This window comes from Centroberyx gerrardi, chromosome 13 (genome assembly GCF_048128805.1).
Source record: "Centroberyx gerrardi isolate f3 chromosome 13, fCenGer3.hap1.cur.20231027, whole genome shotgun sequence".
Classification (NCBI taxonomy): domain Eukaryota; kingdom Metazoa; phylum Chordata; class Actinopteri; order Beryciformes; family Berycidae; genus Centroberyx; species Centroberyx gerrardi.
The window spans coordinates 4,825,279-4,850,441 of NC_136009.1; the positions used below are offsets into that span (position 1 = coordinate 4,825,279).

The 25,163-nt window shown below is 39.6% G+C and overlaps 2 protein-coding genes across 2 annotated transcripts; both read left to right on the forward strand.

The window, feature by feature from the left end:
* Positions 1–1,449: 1,449 nt before the first annotated feature.
* pdca (phosducin a) lies at positions 1,450–9,703 on the forward strand. The gene is made up of 7 exons (XM_071925633.2): positions 1,450–1,584; positions 4,963–5,023; positions 5,345–5,481; positions 5,820–6,039; positions 7,376–7,488; positions 9,059–9,296; positions 9,508–9,703. Exons 2-6 carry the CDS (start codon positions 4,975–4,977, stop codon positions 9,245–9,247), a joined length of 708 nt encoding a protein of 235 aa, XP_071781734.1. The 5' UTR covers positions 1,450–1,584; positions 4,963–4,974; the 3' UTR covers positions 9,248–9,296; positions 9,508–9,703.
* A 1,908-nt stretch (positions 9,704–11,611) lies between these two features.
* On the forward strand, positions 11,612–24,949 carry LOC139931972 (kinesin-associated protein 3-like). Its single transcript, XM_078287812.1, has 21 exons — positions 11,612–11,754; positions 13,061–13,192; positions 14,385–14,542; positions 14,707–14,768; positions 15,194–15,335; positions 16,238–16,337; positions 16,420–16,544; positions 16,744–16,842; positions 17,287–17,465; positions 17,865–18,027; positions 18,517–18,617; positions 18,729–18,837; positions 19,103–19,215; positions 19,858–20,023; positions 20,270–20,395; positions 20,608–20,706; positions 21,488–21,573; positions 21,825–21,981; positions 22,239–22,323; positions 22,412–22,781; positions 22,821–24,949. Exons 1-20 carry the CDS (start codon positions 11,726–11,728, stop codon positions 22,512–22,514), a joined length of 2,334 nt encoding a protein of 777 aa, XP_078143938.1. The 5' UTR covers positions 11,612–11,725; the 3' UTR covers positions 22,515–22,781; positions 22,821–24,949.
* Positions 24,950–25,163: the final 214 nt, after the last annotated feature.

A 25,163-nucleotide genomic window follows, 5' to 3' on the forward strand; every position in this document is an offset into this window, starting at 1 on the left:
GCTTTCAGTAACACTCTGATTCCTGCCTGGTATAATGTTGAGAAGGCCAATGTTATCGCAGAGCTGAAAAATGTGCCAAAGTTAGCCATTAAAACTGATGGGTGGACCAGCTTAAATCAGGACCACTACCTCAACGTTACTGCACGTTACATAAGCCAAGGCAGTGTGAAACAGAAGGTCCTTAAAACCAAAGCCATTTACCGGACACAAACAGGAGATGTAGTTGCAGAAGCGATCACAGAAATTCTGGAGGAATTTCACATAGATTTTGGCAAGATTGTAGCAATGACCGTCAACAATGCTGTCAATATGGATGTTGCCATAAAGAAACTCTGTGACAAGGTAAGTGTAACCAACAAACCTAGGAAGTTTCACCCAAAGAAATGCCACATCTGTTTACAGTAATAACAACAGATCCACAACACAGGTTCTTTAAATTGTAGTTGACAAATGAGGGAGCAGAGACGTGGTGTTCAAGTTTTTTTACGTAATTTAAGGTCTTAACAAATTTCGAGGTGGCAGTTCCAAACAATTTATTTCAAATACAATTAATAAAGCCAGCCATTAATAGGTTTAAAAGTTTTAATAAACAACTTTTAAAAAAATGAGGTGCTTCCTACTCCTAAACATACCTCTAAACATACTAGTGGCAAACTTATTCTTTTATCAGGCTGTGATTTTCTGGACCAGGTTACCTTAAGTTTTCCCAAGAATAATTGAAAAAAAACAGGTAAAAAATATTTTGGTAACTGGGACTAAATTGTGTGTATCTCTTGTTAAGATTTTATGATGATGGGTATGTTGTATTAGATTTCTATGTATTGATTAAAGTGTATTTTATTCAGGACTCTTAGAAAAGTAGCTCTTGGGCTAAAAAAACAAAACAGCAGTGCATTATGGGGCATTTTAGTCTGTCCAGTGACATCGGGCAGCATACTCAGAAATTCTTCTACACCAAATCAACATACTATGCAGTGGAAAACGAATGAATACACTAGTATGTGAATTTGTGGTATTTAGTGGTAGTGATTTTTAATGAACAGTTAAACAATGAAAGTGATATAAATTGATATTGGATCAGTAACAAAAAATGTTTTATAGATGAGATCCCTAATTGCAAGACCCGGCAGTTGTACTATTATTTCAGTTTCTTAGCACATTCTTCTCCCCCCCCCCCCCTCCCCCCGAAAAGTATATGAAGTATATACACTGAATGAAATACTAGTACCTGGGTCTACTTTGCCTTCATCCATAGTCTGTCAACACTGAGCAGTACACCTAATCCTCTTAGACATCATCATATTACAGTGGTGGTGATGATAAAGATGACGATGAAGATAAGTCTAATTCCCTATTCTCCTTCTCTCTCCCCTCCCTTTTCCAAACTCCTGTTCCCTTCCCTTCACTCATTTCTTCATATGTGGACACACTGCTCAATGCACACACAGGCAGATTGACAGCAAAATACAGACAGAAAAAAACAAGGATAAAGCAGACAAAGAAACAAAGACTGAAAAAACAAATAGGCTGAAAGAAACTGACCGGAAAAACTGACAGACACTTTATCCAAAAAAGGACCCAAAGGTAAGAATTTCTGGCATTTCTAGTTAGGTAGCATGTTGATGTTACAATATCTCCTATATCAGTGTTCATCAGAAAAATATCTCCAATATCTCTTTTGTTTGTTCGTTTTTTGGATGACATTCCCTCCCCTCCATTGGAAATGTTTAATGATTCTGTACAAATATGTATCTATATCGCATTGCAACGTGTCAAAAAAATGCATGGGCTTTTCTGGGGTTTTCTTGATTCCCGAAAAGGAATTTATAGTGCCTCTGATACTGATGATATATTGGCAATGTCTCCTTGTGTTCACACCACAAGCAACTTGAGAAAACAGTCACAACATTTTTATTTAATCTTTTATGAGAGGAAAACTTGGGAAAAATACCCCAAACTTTATGTACTTGATAACTTTTACTCCTGTGGTCATAGAAATTAAATCGATCAATCAGCAGCCAATCATGAATTAACATTGCTATATGTCTCATTTACAGTAATCTACAACACTTTTTGCAATTCAGCTCACAGTCAATTAGCTCAAAACACACAATATAGCATGGCAGTGTAGTTGCAACTAGTATTCTGAAGTGTAATATGCATCACTGGTTGGCAGTCATGGTCATGGGACTTAATTTGCATCAAATCCACACTTTAAATATTTATCTACATATATTGTTTAACATGTTAACAGACATTTTATATTATGTTACATCCATGAACAATAAATACATTTACAAAAGAGTGGAAGTAAATATGAGGAACTTTATTTGTCAGCAGATATACTGTCCCAACAGTTTTTTATTCTGCAATGAACTAACATGTTTGATAAGGACAGTACTCAGTGGACTATTTGCTCTGACATGGTAATCAATTGTATTGTGTTTCTCTATATTTTGCTCAAATGTTTATTTAACATGGAGGATGCATGCCATCATTTCTGCTAACAATCCTTCATTCTCCTCAACCTGTCCCCCTGACTGATATTCTTTACTTGCACTTGATGTCACAGCTCCTATCTGCGGCTGTTTTGTGTACTTTCTAATTATAATACCATGTGGTTTAATTTGAAGGAAGACATAAAGTGCAATGGAAAGAAACCTGGAGCGGTAGATGAGGCCAACAAGAGCAACTGGGCAACAAGCATACAGTCTAAACTCACTTTATGTACTGGCGGACTAGGAATCAGGGCTTAAGTAAAATCATTTGTTAATGTAGAGTATTTACTCGATTAATATTCAGGCCATCTTATGCCAAATTTTTCATCATTACATTTGAGCCTCAAACAAAATCCACTTCCTGAAGTGCTTTATTGTGAACTGAATTAAAACCAGCCCTGCGAGAAATGGCCACCATTACTCAAGCAACGATAGTATGTAGGAATTAGCTGTCTCAGACTGATGGGCATTATCAGTTTAATGGCTGACGTAGACTTGATTAGGACTCACACTGTGGTCATAAACAACAGACGCAGTCAGCAGTATCAGCAGCATAGTTAGTGTGGCCTCTACCAGCACATCCGGTGGAGAATAGGGGTGGTTTTCTCTTGGGTGTGTTCCCTGTTACTTAGAGCACCAGTGCACACTGCCACCAAACTGCACCATCATAATTCCTGTTGTCTTTTTGACAGTGACATCCATTTGAAGTGCTCATGCCACATTTTGGATGCTTTGACCAAAGAGGAGAGGGTTCAAATGTTTACAAAGGAAGCTCTAAGTTATGAAAATGAATGGCTAAATTTGCTAGTAAGCTAGCTGCCAGTCCACAGCCATCTTCCTGGGAAAAAGCAATTCACAAACCACAATTTACTAGTGAGGGATTATTAATTTGAATGTGACATTTTTGTTTTTCCATTATGATATTTTATATTAGGTTATTCATGTTGTGCCAATGGAACTGGAGTGTTTTATAAGGTTTTTTTTGTTGAGGGTAAATTAGATTTATGACCACAACAATACTAAAAGGAAGATACCACACTTTTTAAGAATTAATATGTTACTCTCTCCCAATGTCAGAGTAAAACTTGAACCTGTAACTGTCGCCAGTGGAATAAGGGTACATTTTCAGGTGTACAACTGATAACACTACTATAGAATAAAGCTCTTTTGGGTTCAAAAATGCCACATAAAGAGTGTGACAGGCTTAGCTAGCAAATTATGTCATTGTTATCACACACACACACACACACACACATGTAATAAGATGTCCTAGGAAAGTCCTATGTCAGACTCCTGATAATCCTGGCATAATCTGATAATTCATCTTCAGCCTGGTTCACAGTAAGTAGCTATGACAGCCTGTCTCATAGACACATGCACATGTACACACACACAATGTCGCAGATACTCAGGTTTGGATGCTTGACAGTGTTGACGTTAAACCAGCAAGCTGCTGTCCATACAGGGTTTGTAGTTAAATCACAACTCTCCTAGTAATCATAGCTACCACCTTCTTGGAGGTTCATTGGAGAAGTGGCTGTGTGCAAATGATGGCTAAATATGTACCGGGCTAGAAAAAGAGATACCTGAAAAAATGTGTTGTTGGTGTAGGTCCATTCAGCAATGTATAATATATAAGCAAAGTGAATTTGTCCGATCAAGTAAATTTGTTTCGGTAAACTGTCTTTAGTGTTTAGGTAGCTTGAGAAGAGTCAGTTCATTTAATTTGAACAAACAGTTGTTTTTTGTCTTTGTTAACTAGCTAATCGTCCAGCAAGGTAGCCTAAATTAGCTAAGCAACTAATTTTAATAGGTAATAGACATGTAACATTAACTGTTGTGCTAATCAGATGTGTCAAAGGAAAAATTCACCCTAAAAGAATTTAACATTGTTAAAAAAAAACAGCCATTGGTGATGTACCTTGTATTCCTGGTTCCATTTTCTTGTTTAGTGGCTTATTTTTCTCATTCCTGTGGATAAGTGGCAAAATGTAGATGACGTGATGTCATATCCAGATATTTCCAGCACAGTTACAATGAAGTTTAATAGGAGAAAACTTTTCAACTATCTGATACATCAAATGTGAACATCAGGTTTTGGTGTCAGTTGCTCACCATTCAGATGTTCAACAATCATACAAGGAAAATCCATTGTAGAAGAAGCAGAGAGACCAGTTTCTCCACCAACAGTAGCAGAAAATAGACCAGAATGCAATGCAGCCAGAGGAACTGTTGTGTTTTGAGTAAGTGGTGCGAATCACTTTTTCTTGACTGGAAACTCTTGCTCTCTTGCCATTACTATTGTTATCGCTATCACAAAAAAAACAGCACAGAAATAACCATATCTGTTCCATACTGTTGAGATGGGCCTCTAGCATGGCCGTCAGAGGGCATGTCATGTAACCTGAAAGCCTTCTAAATGGACCTAGTCAAGTTCTCCAGTTTTGTTCTCTGTGTATTCCAGGCTCCCAGAACGATGTCTGACCCTGTCCAGGGAGAAGAGGATCTACCTGCCAATCACACAGGTCAGAGGCATAGTTCAAAAAGATGGGTCATTAAAGGTACAATTAGTACATTTTTGACAGATTTACCATAATATATCTGCAGGAGTGGATAGGGTTTTTGTTCAGTGCCAATGACTCAGTGATTACTTGGCAAGCTGCTGAGATTTCTGGCTTTCAGAACTCACTTTCTGGCCCGTTATCCGTTTTGGAACAAAAACTCCCTACCTTTTTGAGTTTTAAGTCTCTCCCAATCCCAAAAATGGACATTTTATGTTGTTGGTTTTTTTAGCTGTAAAAAGATCGCTCCATTAACTTCAATATTTTGTATGTTTGTGCGCGCAGGTCCTAAAGGTGTAATTAATGACTGGCGAAGATTTAAGTTGGACAGTGTGGATCAGAGTGTACCTCAGAACAGGAGAGAGCTGCTCAGACAAATGTCCAGTCCACGAGAGGACGATAAGGAGAGAGTCAACAGAAAGGTGGATGGACACACACAGACATAAACAGACAGACAGACGCACACAGAAAAACAGACCATGGGCACATAGGCAGACAGAAACATAGACACAAAAACACACACAAACAGACAATCACAGACAAAAACACAAACGCAGAAACACTCATGCACACACACATACATAGACACAGAAAAACTTGGACACACAAGCATACACCTAGATAGACAGAAACATAGACTCTAACAAACACACCCATATCGACAAAAAATACACACATTCAAACATAGACACAACAAAACCACAGACACAGTAACACACAGACTGTTTTTTTTAAACTCTCACCTCTCCCTCTCCTCTAGATGAGTGTTCAGGAGTACGAATTGATCCAAGAGGAGGATGAACGTTGCTTGAAGCGCTACAGAAAACAGTGTATGCAGGATATGCACGAGCGCCTGAGTTTCGGTCCCAAGTTCGAGGTGGTCCACGAGCTTGACAGCGGAGAAGCGTTCCTGGATGTGATAGAGAAGGAACACCGAATGACCCTGGTGGTAGTCCACATCTACGAGCATGGCGTCAAAGGTTAGGTTTTTTATGATGTGTTGAGTTTCAGTCTGGCTCACAGATACATGTAACAACAATAATCATTAAAGGAGTAGTTCACAAAAAAAAAAAAATTTTGGTCATCATCTGCTCACCCTCATGTCAGTTGAAACACTTGTGAAGTTCGGATGTCAGTATAACACACAGTGAGTTAGCTAGCGCTGCTCCATAGCAACCTTCCCCAAAACAACTGGAGTGAATGAAGACTGTTTCAAAAGGACCATAAAATTACTCCAAACAGCATAATCCAAGTGTTCTGAAGTGGGTCCAAAAGTCCAATATTTACCTCATTATCTCCTAGATTTTCTGCAGGTGTTCTGCACCACGCCAACCATCACTACGGTTGCCGTCTGAAATATTGTAATTACAGGTAGAGTGCACTTGAACGACCCAATACAGTGGTAAATACAAATGGGAATGTCGAATTATACATACGGTACCCAAAATGCCAAGATGTGACATTCTCACTCTTTGTTTAACTTTTAGATGTCACATATACTATTAGCCAATCCATTTTTTGAAATATCAATTACAAAACTGATGCAAATATTCTCCTCTTCATTCTGCCATTGCAGCACAAAGTAGCTCTGGACCACTTGGTTTATAAAATAGTCACCAAAAGACCTACTTTTGTTTCAGGGTCCATTTTGTTATTTCTGACTAAAAAAGTACCTGAATACACGATGAGTTGTATTTACGACTGTAAAACTCAGAGGTACGAGCTGACAAGGAGCACATGAAGGTAGCAAGAGTCATCCATTAGATCGCTGTAGGGCGACCAGAGCTCCATGACTGTGGAAAATCTTGAGATAATGAGGTAAATTTTGGACCCACAGTGCAATTGCTTGTCTTCAGAAGACTTATTATTATTATTGATTATGCTGTTTGGAGTAATTTTATGGTCATTTTTGCCCTTTTTGGAACTCTAAAGAAACAGTCTCCATTCACTCCAGTTGTTTTAGAGAAGGCTCCCATGGAGCAGCACTAACTCACTGTGTGTTATTTTGACATATGAACTTCACCAGTGTTTTAACTGACATGAAGGCAAGTAGATAATGACAACATTATAATTTCTGGGTGAACTATTCCTTTAAAAATTTTTGGGAGATTGTCCCATTGGTCAACTAGCACATTAAGTGATGAGAACATAGCCACCAAAAACATCCATGTGTCCCTGGTAGATGGTTCGCTGCAGTGCTCTATGCTAACACTTAAGCATTCACAATGTTGAGTGATTGGTGTGATCACTCCTATGAAAACACTTCTTTCAACAATTGCATCTTGAAAAGTGACATATGATCTCTTCCTCTGTCAGGCTGTGAGGAGCTGAACTCGTGTCTGGACTGTCTGGCTACAGAGTATTCCAGTGTCAAGTTCTGCCGTATTGATGCTGTGGCCACGGGCGCTGCCGAGCGATTCTCCTCTGAGGTTAGATCTGTTGTTATTATTTTTATCATTATTATTAAATCAGAATATAAGGTAAGATACGAGAGATGAAACTTTAATGATCCCTGTGGGGAAATTGGGTAGTAGAAATACCATTAGTAGTAGTAGTAGTTGTAGTAGTGGTAGTATTAGTAGTACTGTAGTAGTAGTGTTAGTAGTTGTTGTAGTAGTAGTAGAAGCACTGGTAGTGGTAGTAGCATTGCTAGTTGGTAGCATTAATAGCAATAGTAGCAGTAACATTAGTAGTGGCAGTAGCAGCAGAAGTACTGGTAGTAGTAGTGGTGGTAGTAGTATTGGTAATGCCGCAACTCTTTCTTGTGGGCTTGTGGTTTGAGGGATCAAAGATAAAAGATATCTCAGTGAAATGGACCTGTTTCAGTTAAACATATTTCTTACTATGAATAACTGATGAAAGGCTAAAAGATACCTCTGAGAAGTTAAGTAATAAAATAAATCATATGACAAATATGATTAGTCATAATTGATTAATTTCCTTGATTGACAGCTGGGTAAGAGCTGGTTTGTTCCCCTGCTTTGCTACATCTGTGAATCTCAACACATGTTCAGTGTTGTTGGTTATCACATGTTTTATTGTTATTATTTATTTGTAATTTGATTTGATTATGGTGACAACATTTTCCTCAAGACATTCAAATCCTGCTCACCAGTGTTGGGCTCATGAGTCATTAATATTACTTGACTCATTGCTCCCTGGCAACAGTAATTTGTTACAATACTTATTACATTACTTTTCCATTACATCCCTTAAATTGGCAAGTGGTTAGCTAGCTCATTGTGTGTAGGTCAATTGAAAGAATGATGACTATCCCCTACAAATCAGGGGATGGCGATGGAGGTGGGATATAGTTTTTGGATAACTCAGTAAATCAGCCTGATATTTAGAGGGGGTGATAACATAAGTAACAAGTTTTTTGGTTTGTAGCTGTAATATTACTAATAGAAATAGTTGAAAAAAGTAATAATATTACTGTAACACGTTGCTGAGTGATGCGTTACCACCCAACATTGGTGCTAAAAGTGGAGAAATGACATTGCCTCAAATGGTGGATGTATGTATGGTCATTTTCCAGTAACTATATTCAACATTTACATTTTTTTTTAATAATCTGTTGTTTAGTATAGAAAAAAGGCTATTGTGATGCATTACAAGCAGATTATAAGCCCATTAGAAGCATAAACAAATGTTTCTTTAAATACAATCAAGATTCAAGATTCAAGATTCAAAAAACTTTAATGTCCCCAAGGGGCAATTTGCTTTGCAGAATCTTGAAAGACAAAGATCAGAAAACTACATTCAATTTAATATCATGTCATTAACTGTACAATTTCCCTATAAAGGATTCAACCCCCTACATCTTTTGCACAGTGTTTACTATATCATGCTCTGATTATAATAATTACAATGCATTCACAATGTGCTTATGATACCCTGTGGGCACTGCTTCAAAAAAAAAGATCAGGATTTTTTTTGCAGCAAATAACAAAAGCCTTAAAGTCAATTTTGGTGGAATTCCTCTTTAAATCCCCTCAGGTTCTGCCTGCCATGCTGGTGTACAAGGCCGGTGAGCTACTGGGTAATTTCCTATCTGTCACCAAACACTTCAGTGAAGAGTTCTTCGCGACGGATGTAGAGGCGTTCCTCAATGAGTTCGGCCTGCTACCTGAGAAGGAGTTCGCAGCATGCCCTGATGACGAGGAGGAGGGAGGCGGGGTGGAGTAGGAGGAGGAGGAAGGAGAGGAGAGGGGAAAGGAGGAGAGCAGATGAAAGCAGAGAGGGAGAAAAGAGGAAGAGAGAGGGAAAGAGCAGGAGAGGGAAAGAAGGCAGAGAGGAGGAGAGAAAAAAGCAGAGGAGGTAGAGAGGAGCAAACGAGAGGAAAGAAGTAGGATAAACATAAGAGAGAGGAGGAGATGGAAGCAGCTGGTTAGTTAAAATTCCTCACCATACAGTATTCCAGTTGTCACACACACGCACATACAGCAAGAGAGAAAGTGAGAGAAGAGGAAACAGAAAAAAGAAAGTGTAGACATACAGATTAACATAGAAGTTCATACAATAGTAAACTTATCAACCAACACACACACATACAAAGCTCATTGTATTCAGATGCAATTAGGTATAAACCCCATGGTCTGAGAAAGTCTGTACTGAAATACTCAGCAGCTCTCCAATAAATGTCGTCCATACCAAACTGCTCTCTTTCTGTGTCTGTCTTTAATATTGTACATGCTGAAAAAAAAACATTATGGTAAGAGATCTGATATTCTTATAGCTGTCTAAATGGGGAAAATATGATTTCATATGCTTTCTGTGTGTTCAATAGGGATGTGAATCTCTTCTTTTCAACTTTATCGATATGAAGTAACTCCTAATAATACATGATAGAAACTGCATACTTACACCACATATTTGGTGGCTAACTAAATGTTAAACAAAGAGTGAAAATAGAGACATACAACAGTAATTACTTGTATAGACTGCCTAAAAGTAACAATAAAATACATAACTTTCCCCATGAATTCTTGACAGGCTTCCCATACTCTTTGCCACCTAAACATCAAATTTTAGCAACTCATGTATTGTGCTGCATTCAAGTCATTTGGGAAAGACAGTAGATGCGCACTTACTACTTGAAAATACTGTTGGCTTCGGCTTTTCGGTGGTAAACACTACCTGGAAACTGAGGCTTTGGCGGTGGACCTTGATTTCTCCGACTAACTGAATTTTGCCAAGAAGGAAATGCCCGAAGTCAAGTGTAGGACATTTTCCTCCGTTTTCAATTTTGTTTTGTGACCACAATTCTTCTAATACTATGACAGGACACTAGTATTTGCTGTTTGTGGTTGACATTGTAATACTTGGTTTGTTGAAAATCATGTGTATCGCTGTACAGATGAACACAGAAGTGTAATCATGTGTAATCAAATGTATCGCTCACTAAGCACAAGTGAGTTAAGTGTGAAAAAGCAGATCAAGAGCAGCCAAAGTCTACAGAAACTTCAATCATGGCGTCTCTTGACAGCTTCAATCGAGTTCACTAGCGTGAACACTTCCAAGTAGGTGCTTTTAGCCAGTGGTGGGTAGACTACTGAAAATCTATACTCAAGTAAAAGTACAATTACTCCCATAAAAAATGACTCAAGTAAAAGTGAAAATTACCATTTGAGAAACCTACTCAAGTAAAAGTAAAAAAGTACCTGGTTAATAAATTACTCAAAGTACAAGTTACTTTCCATTTTAATATTTTTTAGGGTGTGCGGGCCAGTGCAAAATAATGAAAAAACAGCACTTGTTGATAAAACTTTCTTAGCCCTTTATAAAACAGAATATAAGTCTGTTTAACTCTAGTATTTACAGACATTATCAAAGTAACCAAACCTATTACAGCCCCAAAATACAGTAGATACCGAATACAATACAATTAATTAAAACTCAGATTTTCTGTTCTGTAGTGTTACTCCCTGTACCAAGACCTCAGTCAATCAACTAGAGAATGAAAACTTCTCTCCATTCACATTTTTCATTTGGGGATACCCATTTGTTGGAAGCTGCCTCTTGTTCTGGGTTTTGCTCCGTCATCATCGCATCGTGGTCAAAAGACAGGTGGTGCTTATTTTTCTTCCAGGCAGCTGGCAGCTTGGCATCTGCAGTAGAGGTGCTCCTCGCGCGCTCTCCCCCCCTACACTCAATCCCCGCATTTAGAGCAGACTAGTTGTAACGAATGTATAAATGGCAAATGTAGTGAAGTAAAAAGTAGATTACTGGCTCAAAAATATACTTGAGTAAAGAGTAGAAGTACAGTTTAAAAAAAGGAACTAAAAGGAAAAAAACTACTTTTTTACTCATGTGCGTTACTTGTAATACGTTACCCACCCCTGCTTTTAGCCTTAAAGTAATTTGAATGGCCATTCTATGAGGTGATCATCAGAGAAAATGTCCCAGTCAGATGTATCATTTTCTTGGGCCGTTCAGTTGCGTTCAGCTTGGAAACTCAATATTCCCGACATCACCTGAAGGCAGCAACAGTCGGCAGAAGGAAAGGGCGAATCCATGTTTGTAGTCCACTCTGCTGCGGCTGATTTGACAGTGGTACTAGAGATTACAGCGGTACACTGATTTCTTTCTTTGGTCGTGATTTCGGGGATTCACCGAAATTAATCATATTATTTTCAAATTTTAAACATATTAAAGCAGAGGAAGATGCAGGATGACGCACGCTACCTTAAACGGTAGGACGGAACTTTATAATTTTAGTGAAGTTAGGATTATTAACTCTAATCGTTGTTAGGAAAAAAAGATTATAATGCATCCTACAACACAATAATAAAAGTACCAGTATCGATGCATTAGCTGTGTGGACATTTAACAGCCACCTAGGCATGATTTGGAGGTTCCAAATTCCGGTTCTCTTGTATGGAGAGAACCATACGCCGAACTTTGGTCTAGTGTATGGCAATTTAATGTTTTGTTGCTCATCAGAAAATGTTAGTAACGTTACCTTATAGAAAACGATCCTTCTACGAATCATTAGGGTCCTCCCTTCAATTCGGCACACATATAATCAACCACGCAGTATTTAGTTCAATAAAATCTCACCTTTTACAATTGATTCGCTTGTTACTCCCACAATCTTTTTCCACCAAAATCACACCCTCGTGAGAGACAGCGAGCAGTGCGAACCAATTCAAAAAGGTATACATTTATTGAAATACAGTGCTGGTTGGTGAATCATTGGAATGCCGAATTTACCAGAAGACCATAACGATTCATAAAGGGTCTTAAGTTATCTTCTACCATGTATGTAGTTTGCCAATAAGCAAGGCAGCATTAACCTACCACATTTTTTGAATGGTGTGTGGCATGACATGTTCTCCATACAAGAGAACGGAACGTATTTGGGTTATAGCTAACCTAGCAAACGCCAACGATAGACACTGTTAATGCTAAAACTAGCTAGCTTTTGTGAAACAACGACAGCTCAACTAGCTAACTAACGAACTAGCTAGCTGGCTATATATTTAAGGTGTTCAAATTACGCTAAGATAGCTAGTTATTCAGCACCAAATGGCAACATCCTAGCCTGTGCTAGCCAGCCAGCTAATTAGCAAAGCTTTATGGGTGCTGCTGGTCGGGGCGTGTCAGCTGCAGTTGTCCAGTTGATTCCCTTTGACATTATGGATAGCTACATTATTTTGTTGTGTGTGTGAATTTCTATCGCCCTTTGTCTCTGTCTCCTTTCTTCCAAGAGTGTAGTAGTAATAATGGTAAATGTCAGGTATGGGAGGCCTAGTGATTTAGTATAGTGTGACTGTCCTGTATTGGAAAGGTGACAGGTCAAAGTGTTCTTGACCCCCTACCTGCTCACTCAATGTGTCACTCTGAATAGGAGCATCAGCCAAACGCCTAACTGTTAGGCCTATTTATATAGCATTCATCCAAAATCAGAGCTTCCAAAGTGCTTTACAAAAAGGTTTGAAAACAAAGACTTAATATGTAGTGTTATTTGCTAAACCCTCTAACCCCCTCACCCCCAAGCAAAGTGAAGGCGGGCAGCTTGGATGTCCATCCCACGGAGAAGGCCCTGGTGGTCCAGTATGAGGTGGAAGCCTCTATACTGGGAGAGACTGGAGACCACATGCTGGGGGAACGCAAGGAGGGCCAAAAGATGTGAGTGTGCTCTTTCTCTCTCTCAGGCCTCCCTTTCTTTTCTCTGGCCTCTCGCTCCATTGTTCCATCCCTCCTTCCTTCTCTACTTAAATGGAGTGACAATTCCGTCAGTCTACTTTTTCTCATTGTCTCTTTTACTTCTTTTTCCTTTATCTCTGGGGAGAGACTGTATAATCCAATTTGAACTTGATTTGTTAACTTAGGGTATGTGTGATTGGTATACTAAAAAGGTATGGACTAGTGTCACGTCCACTGTGATTACACAAATTCTGCTGTATCAGCTGATCCTCAAAAAGTCTCAATTGTAGTTATTAGAGGTCTTTTTCACTGTGGAATGACAGGTTTCTTTGCACTGCACCTCCACTCTTAGATTAATACAGAACAGGGTAAAAACTACAGTAGCTACAAAAATAACTACAAAACTACAATATGCAAAACGGTTTTGTTTTTTTCTTGTATCTGCTTTACTAAACAGTTGGACTTCATGTCCCTCAACAATTAGGCCTAATTTCCTGCTATCCTTTTTCTTATTCTGTCTATTTATAGTTTCAGAACTTTCATTAGCTATGTTCAGTCAGAAATAGGCTAGTAGTTTTAGGCTAAATAGTTTTGTATACTTTTGGTTTTTGAAGTGGTCTTAAAAAGTCTTAAATTTGGCTCCCTAAAACCTGCAGATACCCTGTAGCCACAGATAGAATACTTACATGTAGCTGTCATACAATGGCCGTTTGTTTTCCTCCTTCTTGTGGGACTCCACCATGTGGTGTTGGTGTTGGATGTGTTTTCACCAAGATCAAAATTCTTATACGCTACAGCCTCCATTAGGCTATTTGAGCTAGTAGCCTACATGTGTTGGGACAATCTGTTAGCCCCTTATTACCTTACGGAGATGTCACTCCTAACTGGATTGGTATTAGCAGATAAACTAAGGGAATAGATTATTTAGTTTACTAAAATTGCGGACTTGGTAGATTCATACCGGATTAAATAAATAAAATAAATCTTCTTATGCTTTTTACTGTTTCCTGTAGAACATCATATCTTTATCTCTTTATCTTTATAGCACAACCAGTTCAGTTTCAGGGCCTAACACCTTGGCTTTTTTTTATACCTGTGCAAAGCTGTGGAGGAGGATAAAGTCACCCATCCTTTGTATTTTTCTCTTCTCCTCCCCCTCTCTTCTTCCCTCCAGTATCCGTGTGAAAAGTCTTTCTCCCAGTACAGATGTGGGAGCGTTGGCCAGGAAGATAGTGGAGGAGTGTAAACTCATCTCTCCGTCCCGACTGCCCCAGGTGGAGCAGCTCCTCTACTACCTCCAGAACAGGAAACCGACCCCGGCGGAGGGCAAAGGTCAGTCACATCACAATTACTTCCCAGCTGAGCTGCGGAGCCTAAAAAAAACACAAAACACTATAAAAAAAACAGACAGTAAACATGACGATGCATGACAGATGACCTGTAAAAGTGAAGTGCCGTGTTAATTTATTCGTGTTTGTGTTTCTGTGTGTCACCAGTGGAGAGGAAAGAGAAAAGAGTGGTGAAACCCAGAGAGCTTACACCATTTGAAGGAATGGAGGTAATAATACAGAACACTGCATCACTTGTGTGCCTGAGTGCATGGTCGTTTATTCATTTTCATTTGATTTCCTTTTTAGTTTGGTCTCAGTCAGTTTTCAGACAGCCTGCACTAAGTTTCATTTTGTATTTTCTATCAATGTACAGCTTTAGTTCATCTTTTTTTTGTATCAGCTGTTGTAATTGTAGTTTCAATGGTCATGTGTTAGTGGCACTTATTTTGTGTGAGCTTGTCTTTGGATGGGCATAATATTTATAAACATAGCATTAATATACATATTATAATCTATCTCTGATCTATGAAACTCAAAGTATTGAAAGACTGTAACAGGAAAGCATGAAGGGTCATGTTTATTGTTATCTAGAATCATTTTTCATGCATAGTTTTAGTCTGTAATAGCCTTTCTCGTGTGTGTGTGTGTGTAGTTAAACGAGGAGGCCAGTATAACCAGAGTAGATGAGTATGTTGAGTTGCTGTATGAAGGTGTCCCGGAGAAGATCAGAGGCTCGGCCCTCATTCTCCAGCTCGCCCGTAACCCAGATAACCTGGAGGAGCTGCTGCACAACGGTACGGTTACTTCACTAGCTAAATCTGTTACGGCTAGGCAAGTGAACCCAAGTGCAGACACAGAGACAGGAGGCTGAGAGTCAAGTTCAAAGACAGTTTTATTTACTGGGCTGGTAGCTGGAAGCTGGGGCGAGGGCTCGGGCAGGTAGCTGGAAACCTGGAGCTGAGGATTGGCGTGAAGCTGGGCCAAGGCAGGACAGGGAAAGTGCTGAGGAGAGCCAGGCAGAGCGGGTTCCAAAGAGTGTGGAGTTGAACTGATCAAGGGAGGCAGGAGGACTGGAGACAGAGTCTGGCTGGCAGGCGGCATGGTAGCTGAGTCTTGCATGAACAGAGTGTATGATCCGGCGGAGAGTGGATGGCAAGCTGGGGATAATATACTGTGGGCTGATGAGCTGATGGGAAGCAGGTGAGCAGACTGGAGACGAGCAGATTACATGCAGGTGTGCAGGAGAGCTTGAGCTGGGAGCCAGGAGAACGAGGGGAGACCACACCCACACACAAGACAGAGAGAGAGACAGACAAAAGAGCACTGGGAACACAGGGAAAAGGAAACACAAGGAAAACACAAGGGCTAGACAGGGATCATGACAAAATCATTGGCAGGAGAACACAGATGGGCAGAAGTTGTGTTTATTGTTGGGCACATTGGCATAGGGATATTGGAGAGCTGGTCACTACCTGAATAAGACCTTAACTGGCATATGTGCCAGTGTAAAGAATACTTTGTGCTTGAAAACAATGCAAATATGTCACACCATTTCAAATATACATAAGTAAATAGTGTTGGGGCTAAGGACAGGTGCAGGGATGTAACATTGTACATAATTCACTTTTAAAGTAGGGAACCCACTGTACTCTTCTCAGTTGTCTGACAATCTGTCTGTGTGTGTGTGTGTATATAGAGACAGTTCTAGGCGCTCTAGCCAGGGTTTTGAGGGAGGACTGGAAACAGAGTGTGGAACTGGCTACAATCATCATCTACATCTTCTTCTGCTTCTCCAGGTAACACACATACTCACACACACACACACAAAGGCTTTACTGCCCTTTAATATGACATCCTGTTCTATCCCCTCTCCCCTAGTTTCTCCCAGTTTCACGGAGTGGTGAGTCACTATAAGATAGGAGCGTTGTGTATGAGCGTGGTGGAGCATGAGTTGAAGAGATACGACGTGTGGAGGGAGGAGCTACGCAAGAAGAACAAGGCTTATATCCTTTTATCTCCTCTCATTTCTTTTATTCACTCCTGTCCTTTGCTTCAGCGGTCAGTTATTCTCTACCCTCTTCCTGTACGGTTTCTCTTTTCTTTATCCCCCATTTATTCATTCTTACATTCTGTTTGTGCATCCCCTGACTTATTTTGTGCATATGTGTGCGTTTGTGTGTTCCTTAACACTCTGCTGTGTACGTGAGTCAGAGCCAGAGAACAGCTCCCTGAGAAGAGACCAGGAAAAAGCCCTCAGGAAGTACCATGGCCTTCTGGGTAAACAGGAACAGCTGCTCAGAGGTAGGCTGGGCTTTCAGGTTTCAAAATGCTAGGGGCTGGTGTGGTTCTTCACTATGATGTGGGTACAATGTTGATGCATCAGTTAAATCCCCATAGGCACAGTAAACTGCTTAAACTAAAGGCATTATTGTTTTTCAAGCCTCCAGACTATTCAAGTGCTTTTGGTGGGAAATTATAACAAAATGGACCCTGCAATGAATGAGTATTTTTTGGTGGCTGCTTTATTTTATAAATCATGATGTAATCAACAAAAAAGTTTAGTGGCACTACAGGGGGAAAACAGAGACGCAAAATGTGACCAAAGGTTCCTCTCTACTCTCTCATTTTCTCCATCTGCCTTCTCTTCCGCTTGTCCTCTGTTTTATCATCTATTCCCCCCCCCCCCCCCCCCCCCCCCACTCTCTCAATAAATAACGTCTCTCTCTCTGTCTGTCTGTCTCCCAGTGTCTCTCTACCTCCTGCTGAACCTCGCTGAGGACACTCGTACAGAGCTGAAGATGAGGAATAAGAACATTGTCGGCCTGCTTGTCAAAGTTCTCGATCGGGACGACGAGGAGCTGCTGGTCCTGGTGGTTTCCTTCCTGAAAAAACTGTCCATCTTCCTGGAGAACAAGAACGATATGGTGAGTGGGAGGGATTTAGCGAAGGAGGGAAGACTTTCTCTTGTAAATCAACAAGACCTGGTGAGAGAGGGTGGGAGGAAGACGGGCAGAAACAACACCCCTGTCTTGGCTAGAAAAACCTAAAACATCAAAAATTCTGTATTGTTATGCGTTTATTTTCACTGAGATTAAAGCAACATTTAACACAACATCCAAAAGTGGCACTGCAAGCAATGAGGAGTGTATTATTAGAGGACCAACATTGTAGTAAGTTTAACAGTATTGAGTCATGGTGGGTCGCCATTCAGATGTCTCTCTGATTCAATTTGTTTTTTTTGTTGTAATTATTTGTTCTAATCTGGTATATATCCTAGTTTCATTAGTTTGATCTAATCTAATTCTCTGTTGTGTGATTGGCAGGCGGAGGTGGATACTGTGGGGCGATTGGCCCGTCTGGTACCATGTGACCATGAAGACCTGTTGAACCTGACACTGCGTCTGCTGCTCAACCTCTCTTTCGACTCTGGACTCAGAGGCAAGATGGTGGAAGTTGGACTGTTACCCAAACTTACTGCCTTACTAGGTAACGGAACTGTACACACCAGCATATACTATGTATATCTAATGCTATGTTCACATTGAGGCCTAAAAAAAATCCATATCGTTTGGAATCATGGGTCGTTAGTCAACCACAACGGCAAACTGTTTTGTCATTTCCTCTCATTTGAGTTTGGTAATCAAGAGGTTCAGTCTGTATGCACTGATACAATAAGAAATGATCTGTTAAACAGTATTGTGTAACTCATTATTTTCAATATTTCAACCTGTCTAATAGGCTGTAAATCCATTCAGTAACATTCTAAGTAAAAGTGAATAGTCTGATAATGTGGATTTGTTTCCAAATGTAGGTTACTGTGATACAGTAAACTGTCTTGTCTTTAGCTCTAGTCTCTACTTTCTAAACACTCTGAGTTGTAGCTTGAGAAGAGTCAGCTCAGTTAAACTGAGCCATAGGTTGATGTTTATGAGGTTATGTTAATTTCTATGTTTGTGTTTGTTTATTGTCATGTAGGTGATGAGAACAACCGTCAGGTAGCCATGTGTATCCTGTATCACATTAGCGTTGATGACCGCTTCAAGTCCATGTTTGCTTACACTGATTGTATCCCTCAGGTACTTTAACAACCACTGAAACTCACTTTAAACCAAGTAAAGGAATATGACATTTAATGTTAAATTGACACTTCTAAAGTAGGAGATGAAATTGTGTGTGTGTGTGTCTAGTTGATGCAAATGCTGTATGAGCATGGTGAAGAGAAGATCGATGCTGAGCTCATCTCCATCTGCATCAACCTGGGTGCCAACAAGAGGAACGCTCAACTCATGTGTGAAGGTATGGGTGGGTGTGTGTGCCTGCATGTGTTAGTGTGTGCTTATGCAAGTATTTGTGCTCATGCATGTGTTCAAACTAAAGAGTGTCAATCCTCTTAACATTGCTGCAGTAAATCGAAAACTTTGTGGACTTTGTGGAAGTTTGTTTGAGCTTTCATATACAAATGAGCTGCATTTCATAGTAGTACGCAAATCTGTCTGTGATTACAGGAATAACATGAGTTCTATTTTGAACTCTCTCTCTCTCTGGCTCGCTCTGTGTCTAGGTAATGGGTTGAAGATGTTAATGAAAAGAGCTCTGAAGATGAAGGATTGCCTACTGATGAAGATGATCCGAAACATCTCGCAGCATGACGGACCCACCAAACCACTCTTTATAGTTAGTAATCACACCAAATAAGCAATTCCACCTAGGGATACACTGATACCACTGCCAGTACTGATTCAGAGCACTAAACTTTACATATTAACTGATATCAATTACTGATCCAATCCATTACTTTTGCAGATTAATACTAAACTTGATTTGTGTGCTGCTTTTCAAAGTTACAAAGTTCCTTACAGTGGGAAAATGAAAAAAAAACAAACATTGAAAATATTAAATAAATCTGTGAATATGCAAGCCTACAAATATAAAGTAACAGTAAAACCAGTAAGAAATGTTATGTTTGTTTGTCGCTTGTCTTGTGGGTTTGATTTTCGGACAAAGTAGCATGTCCCAGATGTTGGACTTTCCCACCAGCACCTGAACGCAGCATAATGGTTATGACTAAAGTGTTTATGATAAGATGATTTGCTAATATATGTTTGTTAATATTGTTGTTATTATTATTATTATTATTATTAGTAGTAGTAACAGTAGTAGTATCTTGTGTTTCAGTGGAGATTTTTAGTGTCCCATGGCCTAAATGCTGTTTCCTTCCTTAAATCATCCTTTTTCTCCTCACCCCCACCTTTTTTCTGCCCCTGTCTCTCTCTCTCTGTCTGTCTCTCTCTCTCTCTCTATCCATCTCTCTATCAGGACTATGTCGGTGACTTGGCAGCTCAGATCAGTGCGGAGGAAGAGGAAGAGTTTGTTGTGGAGTGTCTGGGAACGCTGGCCAACCTCACTATCCCAGACCTGGACTGGGAGTTGGTGCTGAAAGAGTACAACCTGGTTCCCTACCTCAAAGACAGACTCAAACCAAGTAAGACTGGTCCCTGGTGTTTGAATTAGACTTGTGCTGTAATAAATCTTTAGCTAAAAGACAAGCTAAAACTGTCTAAAAACTAAAAATCCACCCTAAAATACTTACCCAGTTAATGGCGATGTATCTTGCATTGCTGGGTTCTGCTTGTTGTTTAGTGGTGTATTTTTCTTATACAAGTTTCATCTAATCAAGTCTGTCTTTTTACTGTGTGTGTGTGTGTGTGTGTGTGTGTGTGTGTGTCAGGATCAGCAGAGGATGACCTCATCCTAGAGGTGGTGATAATGATCGGAACTGTTTCCATGGATGACGCCTGCGCCGCCATGCTGGCCAAATCTGGCATCATTCCTGCCATCATAGAGCTACTAAACGGTAGCACATATACACACCCTTTATGTTGTTCAACATGCTGTGTGTGTACGATTTCCTCATGAATACACTGAATATGAAAAGTCTACACACACTTCCATGTTTTGTAGTTTTTATTGCCTTGAGGCCTGAAATTAATTTTGGATTTCTGGGGCTCAAATCTCTCGATAAAGTCCTTACTCCCCGTCTGTGTATTTTGTGTTTCTTGCGTGTAGCCCAACAGGAGGACGATGAGTTTGTGTGTCAGATCGTCTACGTCTTCTACCAGATGGTATTTCACCAGGCCACACGCGATGTCATCATCAAAGACACCCGTATCCTTCCCACAGTGCACGCTGTTCAACCCCCAGTTCACTCTTGGTGAAGATGGTGAAGAATATAAACATTGCCTAAGGACTGAATTAATTATGTAAATGTAGGAGACTGACATGCTTTATGTACATGGCCCATTAAAACCACTAATTCAAAAGTTTTATCCAGAAATTAGAATGCATAAATCATTTAAAAATGCATATGTATATTATTTGTAATAACACAATATTTCAGTCTTTTGAACAAACTGTTAGAACACCTTTCATTCCCAAGGTTCTACAAACATATATGCCTTTATCACTCATTTACTTGTTAATTTGCACACTCTCACTAACACACTAACACACAGTCTCTAAACATGCCTTAACCTAGGGTTCGACTGATAGGGGCGAATACTGATATTTTAAATCAATGGTGCTGATAGCAGATATTTTGTGCCGATATACAAAATCTTTACATTTGAAAATGGCAAGTAGCCAGTGTTTCCCTCAGTTTTGCTCTTGTCAGGGTGAAAAAGCCTCTGAAACAGCATTCAGAGCATAATGGGACACTAAAACTCTCCATTGAAAGTTAGTTACTAATGAAATTCTTTTAGGGTTAGCAGCTCCTTAAGGCAGGTGAGTAAAATCCTCCCAATATCCTCCCAATTTTTTATAAAATTCCAATAAACAAGCTCGCTCTCTCGTCACCTCACTGCCGCAGTAACATGCAAAAGTCTTTTAACTTTCCAAACCCGGGTTAGTGTTGTGTGTTTCTGCTATTTCCCTAACCCTCTCCCCCCAGAAGCTCCAGCCTACCTGATAGATCTGATGCATGACAAGAACACCGAGATCAGGAAGGTCTGCGACAACACACTCGATATTATCGCTGTAAGTAACGCATGCACACACACATATATACTGATAACAATAATCATCCTGATAACATGTAAGCAAATGAGATGGAGGGAGTGTGTAAGTGTGTTTGATGATCTTGATATGATTTGGTCACACGCTGTAGATCATCACAGCCATAATTATGTTTTGTTATGTTGTGTTATTCACCATAACATACCACCTCGGTGTTAGTAAAGTTTACTGCCCTCTTTCCTTCCTTCCTTTCTTTTTTCTTCCTCTTCCAGGAGTACGACGAGGAGTGGGGGAGGAAGATTCAGTCGGAGAAGTTCCGTTTCCATAACAACCAGTGGTTGGAGATGGTGGAGAGTCGCCAAGCCGACGAGGCCGAACCATATCTCTATGACAACGACAATGACAGGACCGATCTGTTCTATAGTGCAGGTACACACACACACAGCACTAGTACACAGTAGAGGTCTTTGCAGGGTCCGACGTTAAAACTCAGTAAAAAGATAGATCATTTTAATGTCTTTTCTAATGTTCACAACTGGCAGCAAAACCTTGTGACATGGTTGGCTAAAACATAGTCCTTTCCCCAAAGCAACTTCACTTCAGTTGACTGAAAAGTTTAAAAGCACTGCTCGTGTGTCTGTATTTCTGTACTATATACAGTATATGTACTGTGTGTGTCTCTCTAGATGGTATAACTCCAGCTGATGGTTCAGTCAGTCCAGATTTCTTCGGTGACCTGCAGCCTCAGAATGGAGACTCGCATCATGCTGGGTGAGTTACCACACACCAGAAAACATGATAAAAGAACCAGTCTTTTTCAATTGAGCCTGGCTCTCATTTAGCTGCTTTTGTTTTCCAGAGACTGCAGCGATGTCTTCGACCAGACCAGCTCATCTCCTGGACGACCAGCCACTGCCTATGGCTTCAGACCCGATGAACAACCCTACTATCAGTATACATAGATAGACACACACATACACACACACATCCTTTATTTGGTATATGCTTTAGGACATTCTGTTGACTTACATACATTCCCCAATCCCTAGCCTAACACACACTGCATGTCCACTGCTATTGCCTATAGGTCTATTTTCCACTGCTAGAATCACATTATGTTATGATTGATGACATCACATAACATTCCCATACTTACTAGTGGTTATAGATAGTGGTTATAAGATAGTGGTTATAAATGCTGTTATAGCTGTAGAGGTAATGGAGCACCTGTGTAATTCCTGTCTTCTTCTGGAAGGGTAGAAATACAGAGTAAAACAGGAGAGTTTTGTTTAACATCGCGTAGCATTAATATTCAGCTCCAGGAAATTAAAAAAAACGCATTACATAGGAATGTATCATAGAGAGGAAATCACAACATTAGCAAATTAGTTTTTCTGTTTTCTGTTTCTGTTCAGTTTTTTCTGAAAAACAAGGAAAGAAACACCGAGTTCTAAATTCAATTTCTTTCGAGTTTGCATGTTATCTCATGAGCAATATTATCTTCTAAAGTGCAATCATGATAAAAACCGATACCAGGGCAAACAGTCCACTTCACTGTTCGCGAGTCATGATTATCTTGGCCGCGCATCAGCAGATAAGTAGAGGCAAAAAAAGTAGTCAATCATCAGGTTTACTTATGTGAGATACGAGCCAAACGGAAAACTTTCACAAAGGCGAAAAGGCTCAATTTGTGCTTCTATGTTAGTCTCTGTCATGTTAGTCTAACACTGCAGTTTTTAAAGTAATCATGAAATCAAATACAGTTCCATACAGTCACCTGTCAGTACCATGCACTATGGTGTACAGAGAACTAATTATGTCTTCCTATTACCAACTGGCTACAATCGTCCATTGGTCGCAAAATGATCTAAGGAATGTGAAAAGACAAAACATTTCTAATATGATAATATATGTTTCTAACTTTTTGCATAATGTTTTTTCTTGTGCATGATGATGCATATTTGCAGCCGCTAGGATTCCACTCATAAACAATCATCATGTAGTGTCAGATGTATGCTTGCATGCCAGTGTCTCATTTAACACTTTTTAACCTGCTAACCCACTAAACATGTACAGTTCCACACGTCACATCTTTTTTACCATGCACTACGATGTACAGATAGTAATAATGACTCTCTAATGTCTATCAGAGCCATAGATAGAGTGTGTCCATATGGGCGCCATGTTAGTTGACTGTAAGCTGTTGGCTGTAAATCCAGTCCCCTCAGCCATGGAGCAGGAATGTGGAGCTAACATGGCTGCCAATGAAAACAGCAATGGCCAAATTGGGCCTGCCTGTGGCTCTGATGGCTTTGGTGCCCACCAGTCAAAGCACTGGAAATAGTCCAACGTTGCTGGTGTCAAACCATAGCAGTATTACATCTAACCACTATAATTGTCAGATTTTCTTTTTTTTTTTGCTTTTTTTGCTTTTTTTTTTTATAAATGGAAAAACTTAATTCGTAAAAAAGGTTCTTAGATGGGCTCAACATTGGCGTTTGAAATGAAGGAAGAGAAGAACCTCCAGTCTTCCATCCAGCCATGTTTTCTTTGAGGCTGAAGTTGTACAATTAACTCATAACCCTATAGATCGGGGCTACTGGGGGTGAAAATTTAGATTTTTGTCCTGTGTAAACCCAAGTCAACATGCTGGTTTGATTTTATTACTGTGGCTATCCACCTTAGCCAGTGCCCTGCAGAAACCTTATGTTAGTGGAAGACTGTGTGGATGTACTGGGCAGCTCCAAGGTGTGAATGTGTGTAAATGTAAGAATGTGAAGCAGGGCAGGATAACTTGTTTTGTGCCAATGAATAACATTAGCATGTTTATCATAATGGGTGGGAGGGGTATTTGCGGGACACAGACAGTCAGTTACATACTGTATTATTTATAGGCTTATTTGCACTGTAGTTGAAGTTTGATGCATAGTTTTGTTTTTTTATCATAAGTTATTGTTTAGTAAAGTTTACCGATGTACAGTATGATGTTATTTTATTTTAGTGGATTTTCTTGTTACTGAGCAAGATACTGTAAACGGAGCCAAGCACTACACTACAGTATATTCTCTCCTTTTCTCTCAGTCTGTCTCTTTTCTCTTTCAAACCACATTTCTGAGTCGATGTCACATGTCTGTCACTTTCATCTTCAAGTTGTTTATTTAATAAAAATAACGCTATCACGTCTCATGTGACTGTTTTAATAACATGCCGTGTTCACAATTACATCTTGGAAATTATGAAAATGAAATTGACAAGTTTAGAATCTTTATTGAGTCATTTATTCCAGTGTGTGCAGTAAAACAGCAGGAGATGCAAAAATACATACAGTAAGAGGTTTTATCACCAAAAAATGTCTTATTACAAAAAACAAGTTATTTCTTCAAAGTATAAAAACATCATAAAATAACAGGACTAAGGCAATGGCTTTGAATTCTCCTGAGCCGTTATCTCATACCCTTTCGCCTCCATTTCCTCTCTTTCTCTACTCTGTGCAATCTAATAAAGAAGAAACAATAAAGAAAATATAGTTGTTCAGTACTCCAGCCATGACAATATCACAATTTTACCCACACAAGGCAATGCTCGACAACACTTTGATTTAAAATATAAGG

What these genes read in the sequence shown, in the direction of transcription:
- pdca (XM_071925633.2), top strand. Translation starts at nt 4,975, where the DNA reads ATGTCTGACCCTGTCCAGGGAGAAGAGGATCTACCTGCCAATCACACA. An exon ending in AGGAGAGAGTCAACAGAAAG is followed by an intron (nt 5,482 to 5,819) that starts GTGGATGGACAC and finishes CCTCTCCTCTAG; the next exon opens with ATGAGTGTTCAGGAGTACGA. An exon ending in CCGAGCGATTCTCCTCTGAG is followed by an intron (nt 7,489 to 9,058) that starts GTTAGATCTGTT and finishes AAATCCCCTCAG; the next exon opens with GTTCTGCCTGCCATGCTGGT.
- LOC139931972 (XM_078287812.1), top strand. Translation starts at nt 11,726, where the DNA reads ATGCAGGATGACGCACGCTACCTTAAACG. An exon ending in GGAGGAGCTGCTGCACAACG is followed by an intron (nt 15,336 to 16,237) that starts GTACGGTTACTT and finishes GTGTGTATATAG; the next exon opens with AGACAGTTCTAGGCGCTCTA. An exon ending in CATCATAGAGCTACTAAACG is followed by an intron (nt 20,396 to 20,607) that starts GTAGCACATATA and finishes TCTTGCGTGTAG; the next exon opens with CCCAACAGGAGGACGATGAG.